Source organism: Dendropsophus ebraccatus, chromosome 9 (assembly GCF_027789765.1).
Source record: "Dendropsophus ebraccatus isolate aDenEbr1 chromosome 9, aDenEbr1.pat, whole genome shotgun sequence".
NCBI lineage: Eukaryota > Metazoa > Chordata > Amphibia > Anura > Hylidae > Dendropsophus > Dendropsophus ebraccatus.
Window position 1 is genome coordinate 5729149 of NC_091462.1, and position 19693 is coordinate 5748841.

Below are 19693 nucleotides of genomic sequence, written 5' to 3' on the forward strand. Positions count from 1 at the left end.
CGGCTCAAAAAAGGTTGAAAATCACTGCTCTAGAAGACTTTCTGATCATGCTGTACACTCTAGCTGGGATCTCAGCCAATTCTATCTCTCTCCCACCACACTTTCTTGACTATATCTCCTCCCACATAATGGGAGGGAGATAGTGTTAAGTGAATTCCTGGCTAGAGTGTACAGCAGGGACAGGAAGTCCGTTACAGGATGAACACCAGACAGGAAGACAACAAAGTTGTCAGTTTACATTATTTGTAGTAGTTGAAGTTTAACCTATCAGGATGTTATGGTAGTGTGGGAAGAGATCCGAAGATCCAGAGGAAACCAATCAGAACATGGCGAGAACTGCAGGGACACACTACTAGCCACCATGATGGATTGTAATAATGTATCAGTGTAGATAAGAGCTACAGAGCTGATACAAATCCCTTCCCCTCCTCCTGTGCAGATCACACCCCGACCTCTTCCTCTCCTCCTGTGTAGATTACCCTACGACCTCTTCCTCTCCTCCTGTGTAGATTACTCTCTGGCCTCATCCTCTCCGCCTGTGTAGATTACCCTCCGGCCTCATCCTCTCCTCCTGTGTAGATTACCCTCTGGCCTCATCCTCTCCTCCTGTGCAGATCACACCCCGACCTCTTCCTCTCCTCCTGTGTAGATTACCCTCCGGCCTCGTCCTCTCCTCCTGTGTAGATTACTCTCCGGCCTCATCCTCTCCTCCTGTGTAGATTACCCTCCGGCCTCGTCCTCTCCTCCTGTGTAGATTACTCTCCAACCTCTTCCTCTCCTCCTGTGTAGATTACTCTCCGGCCTCATCCTCTCCTCCTGTGTAGATTACCCTCCGGCCTCATCCTCTCCTCCTTTGTAGATTACCCTCCGGCCTCATCCTCTCCTCCTGTGTAGATTACCGTCCGGCCTCATCCTCTCCTCCTGTGTAGATTACCCTCCGACCTCTTCCTCTCCTCCTGTGTAGATTACCCTCCGGCCTCATCCTCTCCTCAGCGCTCTGACAAAGCTCATTAAGAAGTTGTAAGAGTAAAAACTTTATCGATCCTAATTGAAGACTAATAGTTGGAAAGAAAGCGTCCCGGTGAGGGGATGGGAATCCTCTATACATCAGGCGGTAAGTGCAGCTAAGTGTGTGGTGGAGGCTTTTATGTAACGCTGTATACCGGGAGGGGGGGGGGGGGCACATTACCCGACGTCCTCTATAGAAGACCCAAAGCTGCATAATTGATACCAGACGCTTTCACAACCATTTAAACGCTGTAATATAAGCTGCGTCACCTCCGATATCCTCACCGACCACTCATCGGGTAGGAACGAATGTGGATGCGACCCCAGCCTTTAGATACATTATATAAGCTCAGATACTATACATTCATAGCGCTAAGAATCTGCAGCACAAAGGCAACAAAGTATCAGCCCTACAGCAAACGGAATGATTCAAGATGAGACAGCAGAACGTCCCAAACCCAGATTCATTTAAAACTCTGCAAAAAAGTTTGGTTCGGTGCCTGACCGCAAAGTTCGGAACAAGTTGGGACAGATGGCGGCTAAACAGCTAAATGTCTGCAATCGGTTAGCGGATCAGAGTTTGGATCAGACTGACCCGAACTTTAAGTTAAAGTGCAGCGAACAGGCCCTACGCTGCCTGTTACATTCTATTGCATCATGAATGATCAGAATCGGATTTTCCTTGCCATCGGCCACAAGTTCATTTTTCCAGTTAAACCGATATTATACAGTGAAATTCCTGTAATCGTCTGTCCGATAATCCAAACTACACAAACTCCGTGACCATCACAGGACATGGCAGAAACAGAGAGGCCCAGGTAGGAGACGCCTCCGGGCGGAAAACTCTGCAACCTCACACCCCTCCCAGGCAGGACGATTTCACCCATTAATATTATTTATCGGTGACTTCACCTATAATTGTGTGAGTCATATTTTCATCAGTCATCACCCATTAAAAAAAAATAATAATAATCTGAGCTCTGTGTTTCATACTATAATCCTTCCTGTTCTGTAGAGATCACTTCTCCGCAGTCTCATCTTTCTCATCACATGTAGGATTACAACATCAGGTAAATATAGATAACACAGGATCCATCATCAGCAATAGGCGATGATCACAGCTCCATCTCCCTGCAGGGGTCACAGAGCATGCCCACAACACTCCCTTATAGGATACAATAGACGATGCTCACACCTGCTTCCACTGCCCACACACTGTACTCTGCACAGGTCACAGAGCATGACTACAACACTTTCTTTACAACCATAAGTTATGGTATATAGTTCATCTTCTCCTTCCCTCTGTATACAGACCTCTACACAGATCACAGAGCATGCACACCCCACTCAGGTGATATTCACAGCTGTCCTCACTTCCTACACGTTAAACTCTTCACAGGTCACAGAGCATGTCTACAAAATCAGTGGGAGGTGGTTACAGTTCACCTTCTCCTCCCCTCTGCACACACACCTTTACACAGATCACAGAGCATGCACACAACACTCTCTTCTTGAAAACATATCTAAGTTTATCTGTAAAGCCTCTGTCTAAATGCTGCTAGAGGCATCTCAGGAAAGATGTCTGCTCCACAATTACATAAGGGAAAAAAACAAAAAAACATAAAAATAATAATAATAAAAAAAAATACAATTAGACAGGAAAAGCAATTTTGACGAAAAAAAAATAAGGATCAGAATTTGGTTTTCAGTAGTAAATAAATAATAAATAAGTAAATAATAAATGAATGAATAAATAAATAATAAATAAAAAAAGAACAAATAAATAGTAAATAAGTAAATAATAAATGAATAAATAATGAATAAATAATAAATAAATAAAAAAATTAAAAATAACAAATAAATAATAAATAAGTAAATAATAAATGAATAAATAAATAAACAAAATAACAAATAAATAATAAATAAGTGATACATTCCCTTTAAGAAAGTTGAAGCTTTTAATGTGCTAAAATTAATTTTAATAATAAAAGAAAGAATAAATAAATAAATAATCTAAATAACGATCTAAATATTATAAATGGTGAAAACAGAAACTCATCAACCACCTCCAGCCGCTAATGTATCTAAGAAAACATTTCTGCTGCCATTGAGCATCTGTTTCGGAGGAGCAGCATTTAGGCGAGCAGATCCCTACCCAGATGGTGTTGTCGTGATGATACGGTTTCCAGTTGCGTCCGGTGTCGCTAAACATAACGCTGAAACGCGTCACCCAGTCGGAGCTGCCATGTCTCCCCTGCGTGGCCGCTCCCGTGATGTCGACTCTCTCTCCCAGATCGACCTGCAGCCATTGCTTTGCGTTGGATTCCAGCGGGGACCATCCGCCGCCTCCTGCAACCAAGAACAAAAACACAGACGGGATAAATACAAGGGATCGGCGCGTAATCAACGCATTGTTCTACGCCGCAATTTTCTCTCGAGAAAGGAACAATTATCAAATCAAACATAATGCGAAGTGTTAACATTTTGTGAACTTCTTAAGTGTTATTTTCACCAAGAAATAACACGTTCTCCAGAAACTCCGCATCAACGTCGCTAAGAGCTTCTATTATGGCGTAAGATGGCGGCCTATGTTATTATCACTCACCCATAACTGTCCCCAGAGGTTCTCAGCTCTGGTATACGGAGACATATACAGCTCATCAGGGGGTATAGGGAGCTTTATGCACTTCCTTACCCCGACGGGTTTTGTCAGATTAACCCTTCAGAGTGGTGAGAGGGGATGTCAGTGCTGTCTCTCCTCTTATTGACCCCGGATAGCCCCTCTATGGTGCACAGCTACTGCACATTCTCTCCAGTGTACAGAGTCTGTCAGTATCACTCACACTGGTACTTCCCCTCTTAGCTGCCTGATCAATCACCCCACAGCATCTGCTGCTCTCTGCTATGCCATGAGATAGTCCGAACAGACTGCACTATACTAGCCTGATGATTTACACAGTACAGTACTATAGATGTATATGAGGGGAGAAGGGGTTACTGATGCACTGTACTAGTCTGATGATTTACACAGTACAGTACTATAGATGTATGTGAGGGGAGAAGGGGTTACTGATGCACTGTACTAGTCTGATGATTTACACAGTATAGTACTATAGATGTATATGAGGGGAGAAGGGGTTACTGATGCACTGTACTAGTCTGATGATTTACACAGTACAGTACTATAGATGTATGTGAGGGGAGAAGGGGTTACTGATGCACTATACTAGTCTGATAATTTACACAGTACAGTACTATAGATGGTAGGTGAGGGGAGAAGGGGTTACTGATGCACTGTACTAGTCTGATAATTTACACAGTACAGTACTATAGATGTATATGAGGGGAGAAGGGGTTACTGATGCACTGTACTAGTCTGATGATTTACACAGTACAGTACTATAGATGTATGTGAGGGGAGAAGGGGTTACTGATGCACTATACTAGTCTGATAATTTACACAGTACAGTACTATAGATGGTAGGTGAGGGGAGAAGGGGTTACTGATGCACTGTACTAGTCTGATAATTTACACAGTACAGTACTATAGATGGTAGGTGTGGGGAGAAGGGGTTACTGATGTACTGTACTAGTCTGATGATTTACACAGTACAGTACTATAGATGTATATGAGGGGAGAAGGGGTTACTGATGCACTGTACTAGTCTGATGATTTACACAGTACAGTACTATAGATGTATGTGAGGGGAGAAGGGGTTACTGATGCACTGTACTAGACTGATGATTTACACAGTACAGTACTATAGATGGTAGGTGTGGGGAGAATAGGTCAACGATGTACTGTACTAGTCTGATAATTTACACAGTACACTGCTTTAAATGTATGTGAGGGGAGAAGGGGTTAATAATGCACTGTACTAGTCTGATAATTTACACAGTACATTACTATAGCAGTATGTGTGCGGAGAAGGGGTTACTGATGCACAGGACTAGTCTGATGATTTACAGAGTACATTACTATAGCAGTATGTGTGCGGAGAAGGGGTTACTGATGCACAGGACTAGTCTGATGATTTAGGGCCCTATTATACGGGACGATTATCTGCACATTCATGCAAAATCCGGCCTATATTGCTCCATGTAATAAAGACAATGATCAGCCAAGAAGCTGAAAGAGTAACTGATGCTCGGCCTTTGCACGGTCACAGGTCCACGGACAGTCTTTCTTTCTCCCTCTTTCCTGCACTTACAATAGCCTTGCCTTCACCTCCTGTTTTCTGTCCTGACCTGTCCGTTACTAGAGACAGATTCCCCTAAGAACAAGCAATAGAATCTGCAGGGAAGCCTAGAAGTGAGACACCTAGTGGCCAAGACTTTAGGCTATCCAGTGATGTCATTGTGCCAGGAATGATGTCACACCATGTTCTCGTTTCTCCCTGAGAATTGCGCTATGAATATTCTGTACCTGCCGCTATTCCTGAGCTCCATGCAGGGAATGCGCCATTTCCGTCTGTTTTATTGACTTTACTGTGCAGATCAAAGTCTGGGTTTAGAAGACGGCAGATTTATTGGAGAATGCAATTATTTTTATTTGCTGTGTCTTCCACCAAGAGCGGCAACGCTGACCCCACAATGCGGGAGAAGCTGGAACCTAATGAAGCCTTCTTCTTTCTATTTTAATGTAAGCCGCTGATTAATTTCATTGTGTTTACCCATCTGTTAGTTTTCCTAAGGCGCTGGAAGTTCTAGAGAGTCGGACAGATGAATATGCAAATGTGGCGTCTCATTTCATGTGAAATAACGGCAGCACAAGAATGGCAGCGAGGATTCATCCAGCTTCACAACTGGCTGCTCATTAACCAACTAGAGATGATCAAACAGCGGAAAATCTCAGGTTCTATAGAACTCGAACCTTGTCGAACCTTCTGCATTTGATTCCCGATTCCTTCCCGGTCCGTGGGGAAGGAGGAGACATCCCGGGGACCGCCTAGAATTCTGGGATACAGCCTATTACCTGTACTCTAGGCGGTACTCGGACACTATACACGGACCGGGAAGGCATCGGGAATCAAATGCAAAAGGTTCGACAAGGTTCGAGTTTGATAGAACCTAAGATTTTCCAATGTTCGATCATCTCTATAACAAACATGCTGCCTAAGTTAAAGGGGAACTCCAACAACTTTTTTTTTATCTCTTTCAAATCAACTGATATCAGAAAGTTATATAGAGTTGAAATCTATGTCTATATAAAAATCCCCAGCCTTCCAGTACTTATCAGCTGCTGTATGTCCTGCAGGAAGTGGTGTATTCTCTCCAGTCTGACACAGTGCTCTCTGCTGCCACCTCTGTCCATGTCAGGAACTGTCCAGAGCAGGAGAGGATTTCTATGGGGATTTGCTGCTGCTCTGGACAGTTCCTGACATGGGCAGAGGTGGCAGCAGAGAGCACTGTGTCAGACTGGAGAGAATACACCACTTCCTGCAGGACATACAGCAGCTGATAAGTACTGGAAGACTGGAGAAGTAAATTACAAATCTGTATAATTTTCTGACACCAGTTCATTTGAAGGTTTCTTTTTGCCAGAGTTCCCCTTTAACTAAGATCTTTCAGGGGTTCTCCAAGAATAAAATAGACAGATGATCTAGAATAGACCCTGATGATAAACGTGGCGCTGCAGTGACTCTTTGTACCAGTGGTTCCCAACCAATTGCAAAACTGTAACTCCACAACTCCCATCATGCCCTGACAGGTAAAGTTGTGTAACATCTGGCGAGCCGCAGGCGGTGGACACTATTGTATACTGTTAGTTGTGATGTTGCAACTCACTGCAGATCTAAGTGAATGAGCCTAAAATGCAATACCAGACATAACCACAGCGTAATGTATGGCACTGTGCTCGGTAAACTCCGGCCCCTCAGCCCTGGTCAGTCAGCTGATAGGCTGGGGTGCCTAAAGTTGGGCCCCTACCACTTTCATATCCTTTAATATTGTCTCCCGGAAACCGCTTCTTACATTCCCACATTCCGCCGTCTGCGCGTTCCATCATCTGGACTTATCCGGTATGAACAATTCTGGAGCTCTAAGAGGGGAGCATGGTGGGTGGAGGTGGATCATACCGTCTGCCTCCTGTAATCTGACAGAATCGGGACGTGTAGCTGTCATCTTCTCTTAGGACTCCGCCATGGGCCGTTCTTCTGTGATTCCTCCAGGAATAAATTGACAACTGGGTTTCACCCTTCTGCTTCCCATAAGGGAGTGGGAGCCCTGACTGGATAATGTCCGTCTGTGCGGGAACGGCCCAACCCAACAGGCGACAGCGGGTGTAGCAGGTATTTCCAGGAGGAATAACAGAGGAGCCGCTCAATGCGGAGATCATAGGGAGAGTGTTGGTATATATTATACTCTATCCACAGGGGAGGGTCTCACACAGAGGTGGGGGGTCTCATACAGAGGGCAGGGGTCTCACACAGAGGTTGGGGGCCTCACACAGAGGTTTGGGGCCTCACACAGAGGTCGGGGGTCTCACACAGAGGTCGGGGGTCTCATACAGAGGGCAGGGGTCTCACACAGAGGTCGGGGGTCTCACACAGAGGTCGGGGGTCTCACACAGAGGTCGGGGGTCTCACACAGAGGTCGGAGGTCTCACACAGAGGTCGGGGGTCTCATACAGAGGGCAGGGGTCTCACACAGAGGTCGAGGGTCTCACACAGAGGTCGGAGGTCTCACACAGAGGTCGGTGGTCTAACATAGAGGTCGGGGGCCTCACACAGAGGGCAGGGGTCTCACACAGAGGTCGGGGGCCTCACACAGAGGTCGGGGGTCTCACACAGAGGTCGGGGGCCTCACACAGAGGGCAGGGGTCTCACACAGAGGTCAGGGGTCTCACACAGAGGTCGGGGGTCTCACACAGAGGGCTGGGGTCTCACACAGAGGGCTGGGGTCTCACACAGAGGTCGGGGGTCTCACACAGAGGTCGGGGGTCTCACACAGAGGTGGGGGGTCTCCTGATGACTGGTGCGCCCCCACAAGGATACACTTAAAATAACTTGTCAGGAGGATCTGGATGGAAATCTCATGGATGGCTTCTAGTAAAATAATTGTTGCTGCCTCAGTAAGAGAATCAGACGTTGTTTCCCATCAGTCGCCAGGAATGAAGGACGAGGGATCAGCTGATCATTGTGTAGGTGCGGAGTCAGGATTCTATATAGAGCAGAGGAGGCGGGGGTCATAAAGTGATGAAACGTATCCAGACAATAAAGGGCAGAATCCATCAATGAGATGATGATATCAGAGTGACGGCAGCCGGGAGGGACAGCTCGGTACTGGAACACCTCATATATATATATATATACTGTACACTGACTGTAGGCTAGGCTCTGTACTGGAACACCTCCCCTGTATATATACCTATATATACACCTCATATACAGTATATACAATATATATATACTGTACACTGACTGTAGGCTAGGCTCTGTACTGGAACACCTCCCCTGTATATATACCTATATATACACCTCATATACAGTATATACAATATATATATACTGTACACTGACTGTAAGCTAGGCTCTGTACTGGAACACCTCCCCTGTATATATATATATATATATATATATATATATATACTGTACACTAAGGGTACTATTACACCAAGCAATTTTCCGACGACTAACGATTAACGATAAACGATCTTAAACGACCGCTAAGGCAAACGACCCGAAATCGTTCGCCCAAGTACACGAAATAATGATCGTTATTTATGATCGTTCTTGCGGTCGTTTAGTCGTCGCTATTGCGTACGTTTCAGCTGTGAATTCTTATTCCACCGAACGATGTGCGAACGATGAGCGAACGATGAAACGATAAAAATAGGTCCGGATCCTATTAAACGATCAACGATTTCTCGTTGGTCGTTTAATCGTTGCCTGCTATTACACGAAATGATTATCGTTCAAATCTGAACGATTTAACGATTTTTCGAACGATAATCGTTCCGTGTAATACCACCCTTACTGTAGGCTTGGCTCGGTACTGGAACACCTCCCCTGTATATATATATACTGTACACTTACTGTAGGTTTGGCTCGGTGTCCCCTCAAACCTACACCAGTATAGGGCTGTCCCCACCCCACATGCTCCAGTATAGAGCTGTCCCCACACACCTGCATCACTATAGCGGCGCCCCCTCTGACCTATGAACTCCGTCCCAGGATATACGACCCCTCCATTTAAAAAATTGGACCAATATAGTTGCCCCTGACCCTAGAGAGGAGGCGCCTGCACACGGACACTCATGTATAATGCACAGAAGGGTGGACGGATATAAGATGCACGGACATAATTCAATGGGAAACTCCCTCCAGATGGGCGGAGTTCCCCTGGTGCATTCAGCCAATCAGCTCATTATTGTACAATTCCCGCTTCCCGGTGTTAGGAGACAATTCAGATGGCAGAATCCGCCACCATCCATTATTCATCCAAGCCTCGGACGGTGACAGACACTGCAGTCATCTTACCATCTTGACTGTTGAGCTTCACATTGCTGAGGAGCAAGTCTGAGGAGCTGTCAAACGCCGTCTGTGGAAGCGGAGACACCAGCGGATCATCACAATTATCTGCAGAAGAAGGAAGAGACAGACACATTGTCAGAGCATCAACCAGAGGAAGAGACAGCGACAATATGACACCGGATTATCACTAACAATAATGGCATTGTTATTTACATTCCAATAAAACTTAGTTTTTTACCTAACTAAACTTGTCTGCAGCGTATGAGCCAAGCTCCATAATAACAGAGGGCAGAATAAGCCTATGGTCACACAATGTCCTATAAAAGCTGTGCTTGACGTTCTGTAGAATCATCATCAAAAAAGACAGCCGGAATATAAGCTTAAACAGACACTATAAGAACATAGCCTAATACTTTATATACAAGAATATACTACTATAATACTGCTCCTATATACAGGAATATACTACTATAATACTGCTCCCTATATACAGGACTATAACTACTATAATACTGCTCCTATATACAGATATATACACAAAGGTTCACGGCAGAGGGACTTAATCACCCTAATTCACAGTATAGCTTACTGATTAATTATAGCTATGGGTGTCACTCTACTCAAATACCAGAAAAACCCACCATAAAGATGAATACAAAAACAACCATGGGCATAGATTCTGAATCACTGCAAAATTTATTTATCATAATTATAATAATAACATGATAGAGATTTCATATAAAATATCATTAAAAAGTATTTAAAAAACAACCAGGTACCATACATGTAAAATAGACAACAACAAAGGATAGATGGGTGATCACAAATAAAAGATAATAAACCACACTAGTGTGTCCTCCCTCAAAGTAAACCTGCTATTCCAGCAATCGTATGGTTCAGGACCCACACAAGTAATCATAGACCGTAATACCACTCACCCATCCGTCCTCTGAGGGTCACAACTGTCCCTACGTACGTTTCACCGCAACCGGGCTTCTTCAGGGAACTGTCCCCCTACCTCCCCCTCTCCCTTATATAAGGGAGAGGGGGAGGTAGGGGGACAGTTCCCTGAAGAAGCCCGGTTGCGGTGAAACGTACGTAGGGACAGTTGTGACCCTCAGAGGACGGATGGGTGAGTGGTATTACGGTCTATGATTACTTGTGTGGGTCCTGAACCATACGATTGCTGGAATAGCAGGTTTACTTTGAGGGAGGACACACTAGTGTGGTTTATTATCTTTTATTTGTGATCACCCATCTATCCTTTGTTGTTGTCTATTTTACATGTATGGTACCTGGTTGTTTTTTAAATACTTTTTAATGATATTTTATATGAAATCTCTATCATGTTATTATTATAATTATGATAAATAAATTTTGCAGTGATTCAGAATCTATGCCCATGGTTGTTTTTGTATTCATGCTCCTATATACAGGAATAGAACTACAATAAGTCACACTTCATGAAAATGACCATCTTTTAAGTATTTTAGGAACAAGTAAACACTCTCTATTGGTAATGACGGCCGCCAATAATGTTCATGAACTTCATCTGCAGCCATTATTACTGATAGATGGTCATCATTGATGGCTATAATAACGGTGTAACATATAGATGTTGTTGTTATATAGCGGTTACAGCCAGAGATGAGGTGGAGGGAGTCCTCCGGGGTCGCTGATGCTCTGGTATAGGGAATGCTATTGATGATAACTGGGGTTTCCCTTCTGATCCCTGCCTCCCCTGTATTCTCCCTCTTGTATACACATATATAGAATAGTATATACCGCCATTGCACCATTACACCTGGAATTTGTAATTGATAAAAACAACAACTGAATAAGTGCGAATGTGTCATCCGGTCTGTGCGATTATTTATAGCTCCCTATTCCGAGGTCGGGATCACTGTAATTGGGCGTAATCTGAAATGTTACAGAGAATCCCATATGGTGATAATAAAAATAACAACTACATTGTATACATGATGTATAACAGGCAGCAGTGGTGGGTGTATATCACACAGCACAGGCAGCATTATGTGCTGGAGGAACGCAACAGATGCAGCTTCACGGGGGTCTGCAATGTATCAGAGACGTGCTGCACCGTGTATATACTGTATCACACAGCACTGCAGAGTATATACATATATACTGTATCGCACAGCACTGGAGAGTATATATATATACTGTATCACACAGCACTGGAGATTGTGTATATATAATGTATCACACAGCACTGGAGAGTATATTATATATATATATATATACTGTGTATACGTGGTGTAGCATGTCCTGTATGATGAAGCAGTGCTGGGTGGGTGTATACACGGTGTAGCATGTCCTGTATGATGTAGCAGTGCTGGGTGTATACACAGTGTAGCATGTCCTGTATGATGTAGCAGTGCTGGGTGTATACACAGTGTAGTATGTCCTGTATGATGTAGCAGTGCTGGGTGTATACGCGGTGTAGCATGTCCTGTATGATGTAGCAGTGCTGGGTGGGTGTATACGCGGTATAGCATGTCCTGTATGATGTAGCAGTGCTGGGTGTATACACAGTGTAACATGTCCTGTATGATGTAGCAGTGCTGGGTGTATACGCGGTGTAGCATGTGCTGTATGATGTAGCAGTGCTGGGTGTATACACAGTGTAACATGTCCTGTATGATGTAGCAGTGCTGGGTGGGTGTATACGCGGTATAGCATGTCCTGTATGATGTAGCAGTGCTGGGTGTATACGCGGTGTAGCATGTCCTGTATGATGAAGCAGTGCTGGGTGGGTGTATACGCGGTGTAGCATGTCCTGTATGATGTAGCAGTGCTGGGTGTATACACAGTGTAGCATGTCCTGTATGATGTAGCAGTGCTGGGTGTATACGTGGTGTAGCATGTCCTGTATGATGAAGCAGTGCTGGGTGGGTGTATACGTGGTGTAGCATGTCCTGTATGATGAAGCAGTGCTGGGTGGGTGTATACGTGGTGTAGCATGTCCTGTATGATGTAGCAGTGCTGGGTGTATACACAGTGTAGCATGTCCTGTATGATGACGCAGTGCTGGGTGGGTGTATACGTGGTGTAGCATGTCCTGTATGATGTAGCAGTGCTGGGTGTATACGCGGTGTAGCATGTCCTGTATGATGTAGCAGTGCTGGGTGGGTGTATACGCTGTATAGCATGTCTTGTATGATGAAGCAGTGCTGGGTGTATACGTGGTGTAGCATGTCCTGTATGATGTAGCAGTGCTGGGTGTATACGTGGTGTAGCATGTCCTGTATGATGTAGCAGTGCTGGGTGGGTGTATACGCGGTGTAGCATGTCCTGTATGATGTAGCAGTGCTGGGTGTATACGTGGTGTAGCATGTCCTGTATGATGTAGCACTGCTGGGTAAGTGTATACGTGGTGTAGCATGTCCTGTATGATGTAGCAGTGCTGGGTGTATACGCAGTGTAGCATGTCCTGTATGATGTAGCAGTGCTGGGTGGGTGTACAGTATACGCGGTGTAGCATGTCCTGTATGATGTAGCAGTGCTGGGTGGGTGTACAGTATACGCGGTGTAGCATGTCCTGTATGATGTAGCAGTGCAGGATGGTTGTATACGTGGTGTAGCATGTCCTGTATGATGTAGCAGTGCTGGGTGTATACACAGTGTAGCATGTCCTGTATGATGAAGCAGTGCTGGGTGGGTGTATACGTGGTGTAGCATGTCCTGTATGATGTAGCAGTGCTGGGTGGGTGTATACGCAGCGTAGCATGTCCTGTATGATGTAGCAGTGCTGGGTGGGTGTATACGTGGTGTAGCATGTCCTGTATGATGTAGCAGTGCTGGGTGGGTGTACAGTATACGCGGTGTAGCATGTCCTGTATGATGAAGCAGTGCTGGGTGGGTGTATACGTGGTGTAGCAGGTCCTGTATGATGTAGCAGTGCTGGATGGTTGTATACGCAGTGTAGCATGTCCTGTATGATGTAGCAGTGCTGGGTGGGTGTATACGCAGTGTAACATGTCCTGTATGATGTAGCAGTGCTGGGTGGGTGTATACGCGGTGTAGCATGCCCTGTATGAGGTAGCAGTGTAGTATATGCGGTGTAGCATGTCCTGTATGATGTAGCAGTGCTGGGTGGGTGTATACGCGGTGTAGCATGTCCTGTATGATGTAGCAGTGCTGGGTGGGTGTATACGCTGTGTAGCATGTCCTGTATGATGTAGCAGTGCTGGGTGGGTGTATATGCGGTGTAGCATGTCCTGTATGATGTAGCAGTGCTGGGTGTATACGCGGTGTAGCATGTCCTGTATGATGTAGCAGTGCTGGGTGGGTGTATACGCGGTGTAGCATGTCCTGTATGATGTAGCAGTGCTGGGTGGGTGTATACGCGGTGTAGCATGTCCTGTATGATGTAGCAGTGCTGGGTGGGTGTATATGCGGTGTAGCATGTCCTGTATGATGTAGCAGTGCTGGGTGTATACGCGGTGTAGCATGTCCTGTATGATGTAGCAGTGCTGGGTGGGTGTATACGCGGTGTAGCATGTCCTGTATGATGTAGCAGTGCTGGGTGGGTGTATACGTGGTGTAGCATGTCCTGTATGATGTAGCAGTGCTGGGTGGGTGTATACGCGGTGTAGCATGTCCTGTATGATGTAGCAGTGCTGGGTGGGTGTATACGCGGTGTAGCATGTCCTGTATGATGTAGCAGTGCTGGGTGGGTGTATACGCGGTGTAGCATGTCCTGTATGATGTAGCAGTGCTGGGTGGGTGTATACGCGGTGTAGCATGTCGCCTGTCTCTGCCATCAGACAAGGTTTATGGACAGGGGCAGCTCCGCCATTGTCAGTCGGCTGTCGGGGCTGCTTAGCATTCATTAGATGCAGCGAGCGGCCGCAGTTCCTGCACACTCTGCATCTTCTCCTCAGACATCAGATCCATAACAGACGGCTCTGCTTTTCATCATGTCCTGAGACATCGGGGACATCACCTGCAGAGGACGGCGAGCCTCCTATCTGCCATGGAAATGACGTCCCCCTCATCTTACAGGGAGCGGGGGGCCCAGTGTAGTGGAGAGCAGTGTACGACTACATGAAGGTGAAGCAGAGACGAGTTTATCACTTACTATATTAACATACTAAGCTGCAGTGTTATAGCATCTGAAAACCAAAACAGATATATACAGCGCTATAAATAATAAGGGGGCCACCCCCAGCCGCAGTATAAGGGGGGCTACCCCCAGCTGCAGTATAAGGGGGGCTACCCCCAGCCGCAGTATAAGGGAGCCACCCCCAGCCGCAGTATAATGGGGCGCCACCACCAGCCGCAGTATAAGGGGGGCCACCACCAGCCGCAGTATAAGGGAGCCACCCCCAGCCGCAGTATAAGGGAGCCACCCCAGCCGCAGTATAAGGGAGCCACCCCAGCCGCAGTATAAGGGAGCCACCCCCCGTATAAGAGGGGCCACCCCCAGTATAAGGGGGGCCACCTCCAGCCGCAGTATAAGGGGGGCTACCCCCAGCCGCAGTATAAGGGGGGCCACCCCCAGCTGCAGTATAAGGGAGCCACCCCAGCCGCAGTATAAGGGAGCCACCCCCACCCGCAGTATAATGGGGCGCCACCACCAGCCGCAGTATAAGGGAGCCACCACCAGCCGCAGTATGAGGGAGCCACCCCAGCCGCAGTATAAGGGGGGCCACCCCAGCCGCAGTATAAGGGAGCCACCCCAGCCGCAGTATAATGGGGCGCCACCCCCAGCCGCAGTATAAGGGGGGCCACCCCCAGCTGCAGTATAAGGGGGGCCACCCCCAGTATAAGGGGGGCCACCACCCACCGCAGTATAAGGGGGGCCACCCCCAGCCGCAGTATAATGGGGCGCCACCCCCAGCCGCAGTATAAGGGGGCCACCCCCAGCTGCAGTATAAGGGGGGCCACCACCAGCTGCAGTATAATGGGGGCCACCCCCAGCCGCAGTATAAGGGGGGCCACCCCCAGCTGCAGTATAAGGGGGGCCACCCCCAGCTGCAGTATAGGGGGGGGCACCACCAGCCGCAGTATAAGGGGGGCCACCACCAGCTGCAGTATTATGGGGGTCACCCCAAGCCGCAGTAAAATGGGGGCCACTATCAGCCGCAGTATAAGGGGGGCCACCCCCAGCTGCAGTATAAGGGGGGCCACCCCCAGTATAAGGGGGGCCACCACCCACCGCAGTATAAGGGGGGCCACCCCCAGCCGCAGTATAATGGGGCGCCACCCCCAGCCGCAGTATAAGGGGGCCACCCCCAGCTGCAGTATAAGGGGGGCCACCACCAGCTGCAGTATAATGGGGGCCACCCCCAGCCGCAGTATAAGGGGGGCCACCCCCAGCTGCAGTATAAGGGGGGCCACCCCCAGCTGCAGTATAGGGGGGGGCACCACCAGCCGCAGTATAAGGGGGGCCACCCCCAGCCGCAGTATAATGGGGCGCCACCCCCAGCCGCAGTATAAGGGGGCCACCCCCAGCTGCAGTATAAGGGGGGCCACCACCAGCTGCAGTATAATGGGGGCCACCCCCAGCCGCAGTATAAGGGGGGCCACCCCCAGCTGCAGTATAAGGGGGGCCACCCCCAGCTGCAGTATAGGGGGGGGCACCACCAGCCGCAGTATAAGGGGGGCCACCACCAGCTGCAGTATTATGGGGGTCACCCCAAGCCGCAGTAAAATGGGGGCCACTATCAGCCGCAGTATAAGGGGGGCCACCCCCAGCTGCAGTATAAGGGGGGCCACCCCCAGTATAAGGGGGGCCACCACCCACCGCAGTATAAGGGGGGCCACCCCCAGCCGCAGTATAATGGGGCGCCACCCCCAGCCGCAGTATAAGGGGGCCACCCCCAGCTGCAGTATAAGGGGGGCCACCACCAGCTGCAGTATAATGGGGGCCACCCCCAGCCGCAGTATAAGGGGGGCCACCCCCAGCTGCAGTATAAGGGGGGCCACCCCCAGCTGCAGTATAGGGGGGGGCACCACCAGCCGCAGTATAAGGGGGGCCACCACCAGCTGCAGTATTATGGGGGTCACCCCAAGCCGCAGTAAAATGGGGGCCACTATCAGCCGCAGTATAAGGTGGGCCACCACCAGCTGCAGTATAACGGGGTCCCCACCAGCCGCAGTATAACGGGGCCCCCACCAGCCGCAGTATAAGGGGGGCCATCCCCAGCCACAGTATAAGGGGGGCCACTACCAGCCGCAGTATAAGGGGGGCCACCCCCAGCTGCAGTATAGGGGGGGGCACCACCAGCCGCAGTATAAGGGGGGCCACCACCAGCTGCAGTATTATGGGGGTCACCCCAAGCCGCAGTAAAATGGGGGCCACTATCAGCCGCAGTATAAGGTGGGCCACCACCAGCTGCAGTATAACGGGGTCCCCACCAGCCGCAGTATAACGGGGCCCCCACCAGCCGCAGTATAAGGGGGGCCATCCCCAGCCACAGTATAAGGGGGGCCACTACCAGCCGCAGTATAATGGGGGCCACTACCAGCCGCAGTATAAGGGAGCCACCCCAGCCGCAGTATAAGGGAGCCACCCCCAGCCGCAGTATAATGGGGGCCACCCCCAGCTGCAGTATAAGGGGGGCCACTTCCAGCCGCAGTATAAGGGGGGCCACCCCCAGTATAAGAGGGGCCACCCCCAGTATAAGGGGGGCCACCTCCAGCCGCAGTATAAGGGGGGCTACCCCCAGCCGCAGTATAAGGGGGGCCACCCCCAGCTGCAGTATAAGGGGGGCCACCTCCAGCCGCAGTATAAGGGGGGCCACCCCCAGCAGCAGTATAAGGGGGGCCACCCCCAGCCGCAGTATAAGGGGGGCCACCTCCAGCCGCAGTATAAGGGGGGCTACACCCAGCCGCAGTATAAGGGGGGCCACCCCCAGCTGCAGTATAGGGGGGGCTACCACCAGCCGCAGTATAAGGGGGGCCAACCCCAGCTGCAGTATAAGGGGGGCTACCACCAGCCGCAGTATAAGGGGGGCCACCACCAGCTGCAGTATTATGGGGGTCACCCCAAGCCGCAGTAAAATGGGGGCCACTATCAGCCGCAGTATAAGGGGGGCCACCACCAGCTGCAGTATAACGGGGTCCCCACCAGCCGCAGTATAAGGGGGGCCATCCCCAGCCACAGTATAAGGGGGGCCACAACCAGCCGCAGTATAATGGGGGCCACCACCAGCTGCAGTATAAGGGGGGCCATCCCCAGCCACAGCATATTGGTGGCCCCCAGCTGCAGTATAAGGGGGGCTACCCCGAGCCGCAGTATAAGGGGGCCACCACCAGCTGCAGTATAAGGGGGGCCACCACCAGCCGCAGTATAAGGGGGGCCATCCCTAGCCACAGCATATTGGGGGCCCCCAGCTGCAGTATTATGGCACTAATTAGTAGTTGCCACTTATCTGCTACTTTTGGGGGTTCTTCCATCCTGCGGCTCCCCATCATGCTTTCCCATTTCCCATCATGCTTTGTCAAAACAATTGCAATGTTCCAATATTTAAGAACTTTTATAAATGTCGCACACAACTCCCATCATTCTTAGGTGATGCAGATGCACAATTACAATGTTGCAAAACTCCCATCATGCACTGACCAAACTGGAAACAATACTGCAAAGTGTTTAAATGTTGCAAGAAAAAAATAATAATTTTGCAACATTTTATCTTCAACAACTGAAGAGCCAGGTTGGGAACTACCAGTGTATAGTATAAGGGGTCAGGGGTCTCCTATATAACATAACCTGCCTGTAACCCCCAAGTGTATAGTATAAGGGGTCAGGGGTCTCCTATATAACATACATGCCTGTGACCCCCCAGTGTATAGTATAAGGGGTCAGGGGTCTCCTATATAACATACATGCCTGTGACCCCCAGTGTATAGTATGGAGCGGTAGGGGTCTCCTATATAACATAACCTGCCTGTAACCACCTCCTGGGGACCCCCAGTGTATAGTATAAGGGGTCTCCTATATAACATAACCTGCCTGTGACCCCCAGTGTATAGTATAAGGGGTCAGGGGTCTCCTATATAACATACACTGCCTGTGACCCCCCAGTGTATAGTATAAGGAGGCAGGGGTCTCCTATATAACATACATGCCTGTGACCCCCCAGTGTATAGTATAAGGGGTTGGGGTCTCCTATATAACATAACCTGCCTGTGAACCCCCCAGTGTATAGTATAAGGGGTCAGGGGTCTCCTATATAACATAACCTGCCTGTGACCCCACCAGTGTATAGTATAAGGGGTCAGGGGTCTCCTATATAACATAACCTGCCTGTGACCCCCCAGTGTATAGTATAAGGGGTTGGGGGTCTCCTATATAACATAACCTGCCTGTGACCCCCAGTGTATAGTATAAGGGGTTGGGGGTCTCCTATATAACATAACCTGCCTGTGACCCCACCAGTGTGTAGTATAAGGGGTTGGGGGTCTCCTATATAACATAACCTGCCTGTGACCCCCAGTGTATAGTATAAGGGGTTGGAGGTCTCCTATATAACATAACCTGCCTGTGACCCCCCAGTGTATAGTATAAGGGGTTGGGGGTCTCCTATATAACATAACCTGCCTGTGACCCCCAGTGTATAGTATAAGGGGTCAGGGGTCTCCTATATAACATAACCTGCCTGTGACCCCCCATTGTATAGTATAAGGGGTCGGGGGTCTCCTATATAACATAACCTGCCTGTGACCCCCAGTGTATAGTATAAGGGGTTGGGGGTCTCCTATATAACATAACCTGCCTGTGACCCCACCAGTGTGTAGTATAAGGGGTTGGGGTCTCCTATATAACATAACCTGCCTGTGACCCCCCCAGTGTATAGTATAAGGGGTCAGGGGTCTCCTATATAACATAACCTGCCTGTGACCCCCAGTGTATAGTATAAGGGGTTGGGGGTCTCCTATATAACATAACCTGCCTGTGACCCCCCAGTGTATAGTATAAGGGGTCAGGGGTCTCCTATATAACATAACCTGCCTGTGACCCCCAGTGTATAGTATAAGGGGTTGGGGGTCTCCTATATAACATAACCTGCCTGTGACCCCCCAGTGTATAGTATAAGGGGTTGGGGGTCTCCTATATAACATAACCTGCCTGTGACCCCCCCCCCAGTGTATAGTATAAGGGGTTGGGGTCTCCTATATAACATAACCTGCCTGTGACCCCCCAGTGTATAGTATAAGGGGTTGGGGTCTCCTATATAACA

General features: G+C 48.7%; 1 protein-coding gene across 1 annotated transcript in view; it reads right to left on the minus strand.

Annotated features, from left to right (window-relative positions):
* CNTNAP5 (contactin associated protein family member 5) overlaps positions 1-19693 on the minus strand; it is a 334380-nt gene that overhangs the window by 235806 nt on the left and 78881 nt on the right. The window contains exons 2-3 of the mRNA XM_069982421.1: positions 9489-9587; positions 3164-3357 (exon numbers count right to left, since the gene is read on the minus strand). Of these exons, the coding sequence (XP_069838522.1) occupies positions 3164-3357; positions 9489-9587 (293 nt within the window). The remainder of the gene's footprint in view (positions 1-3163; positions 3358-9488; positions 9588-19693) is intronic.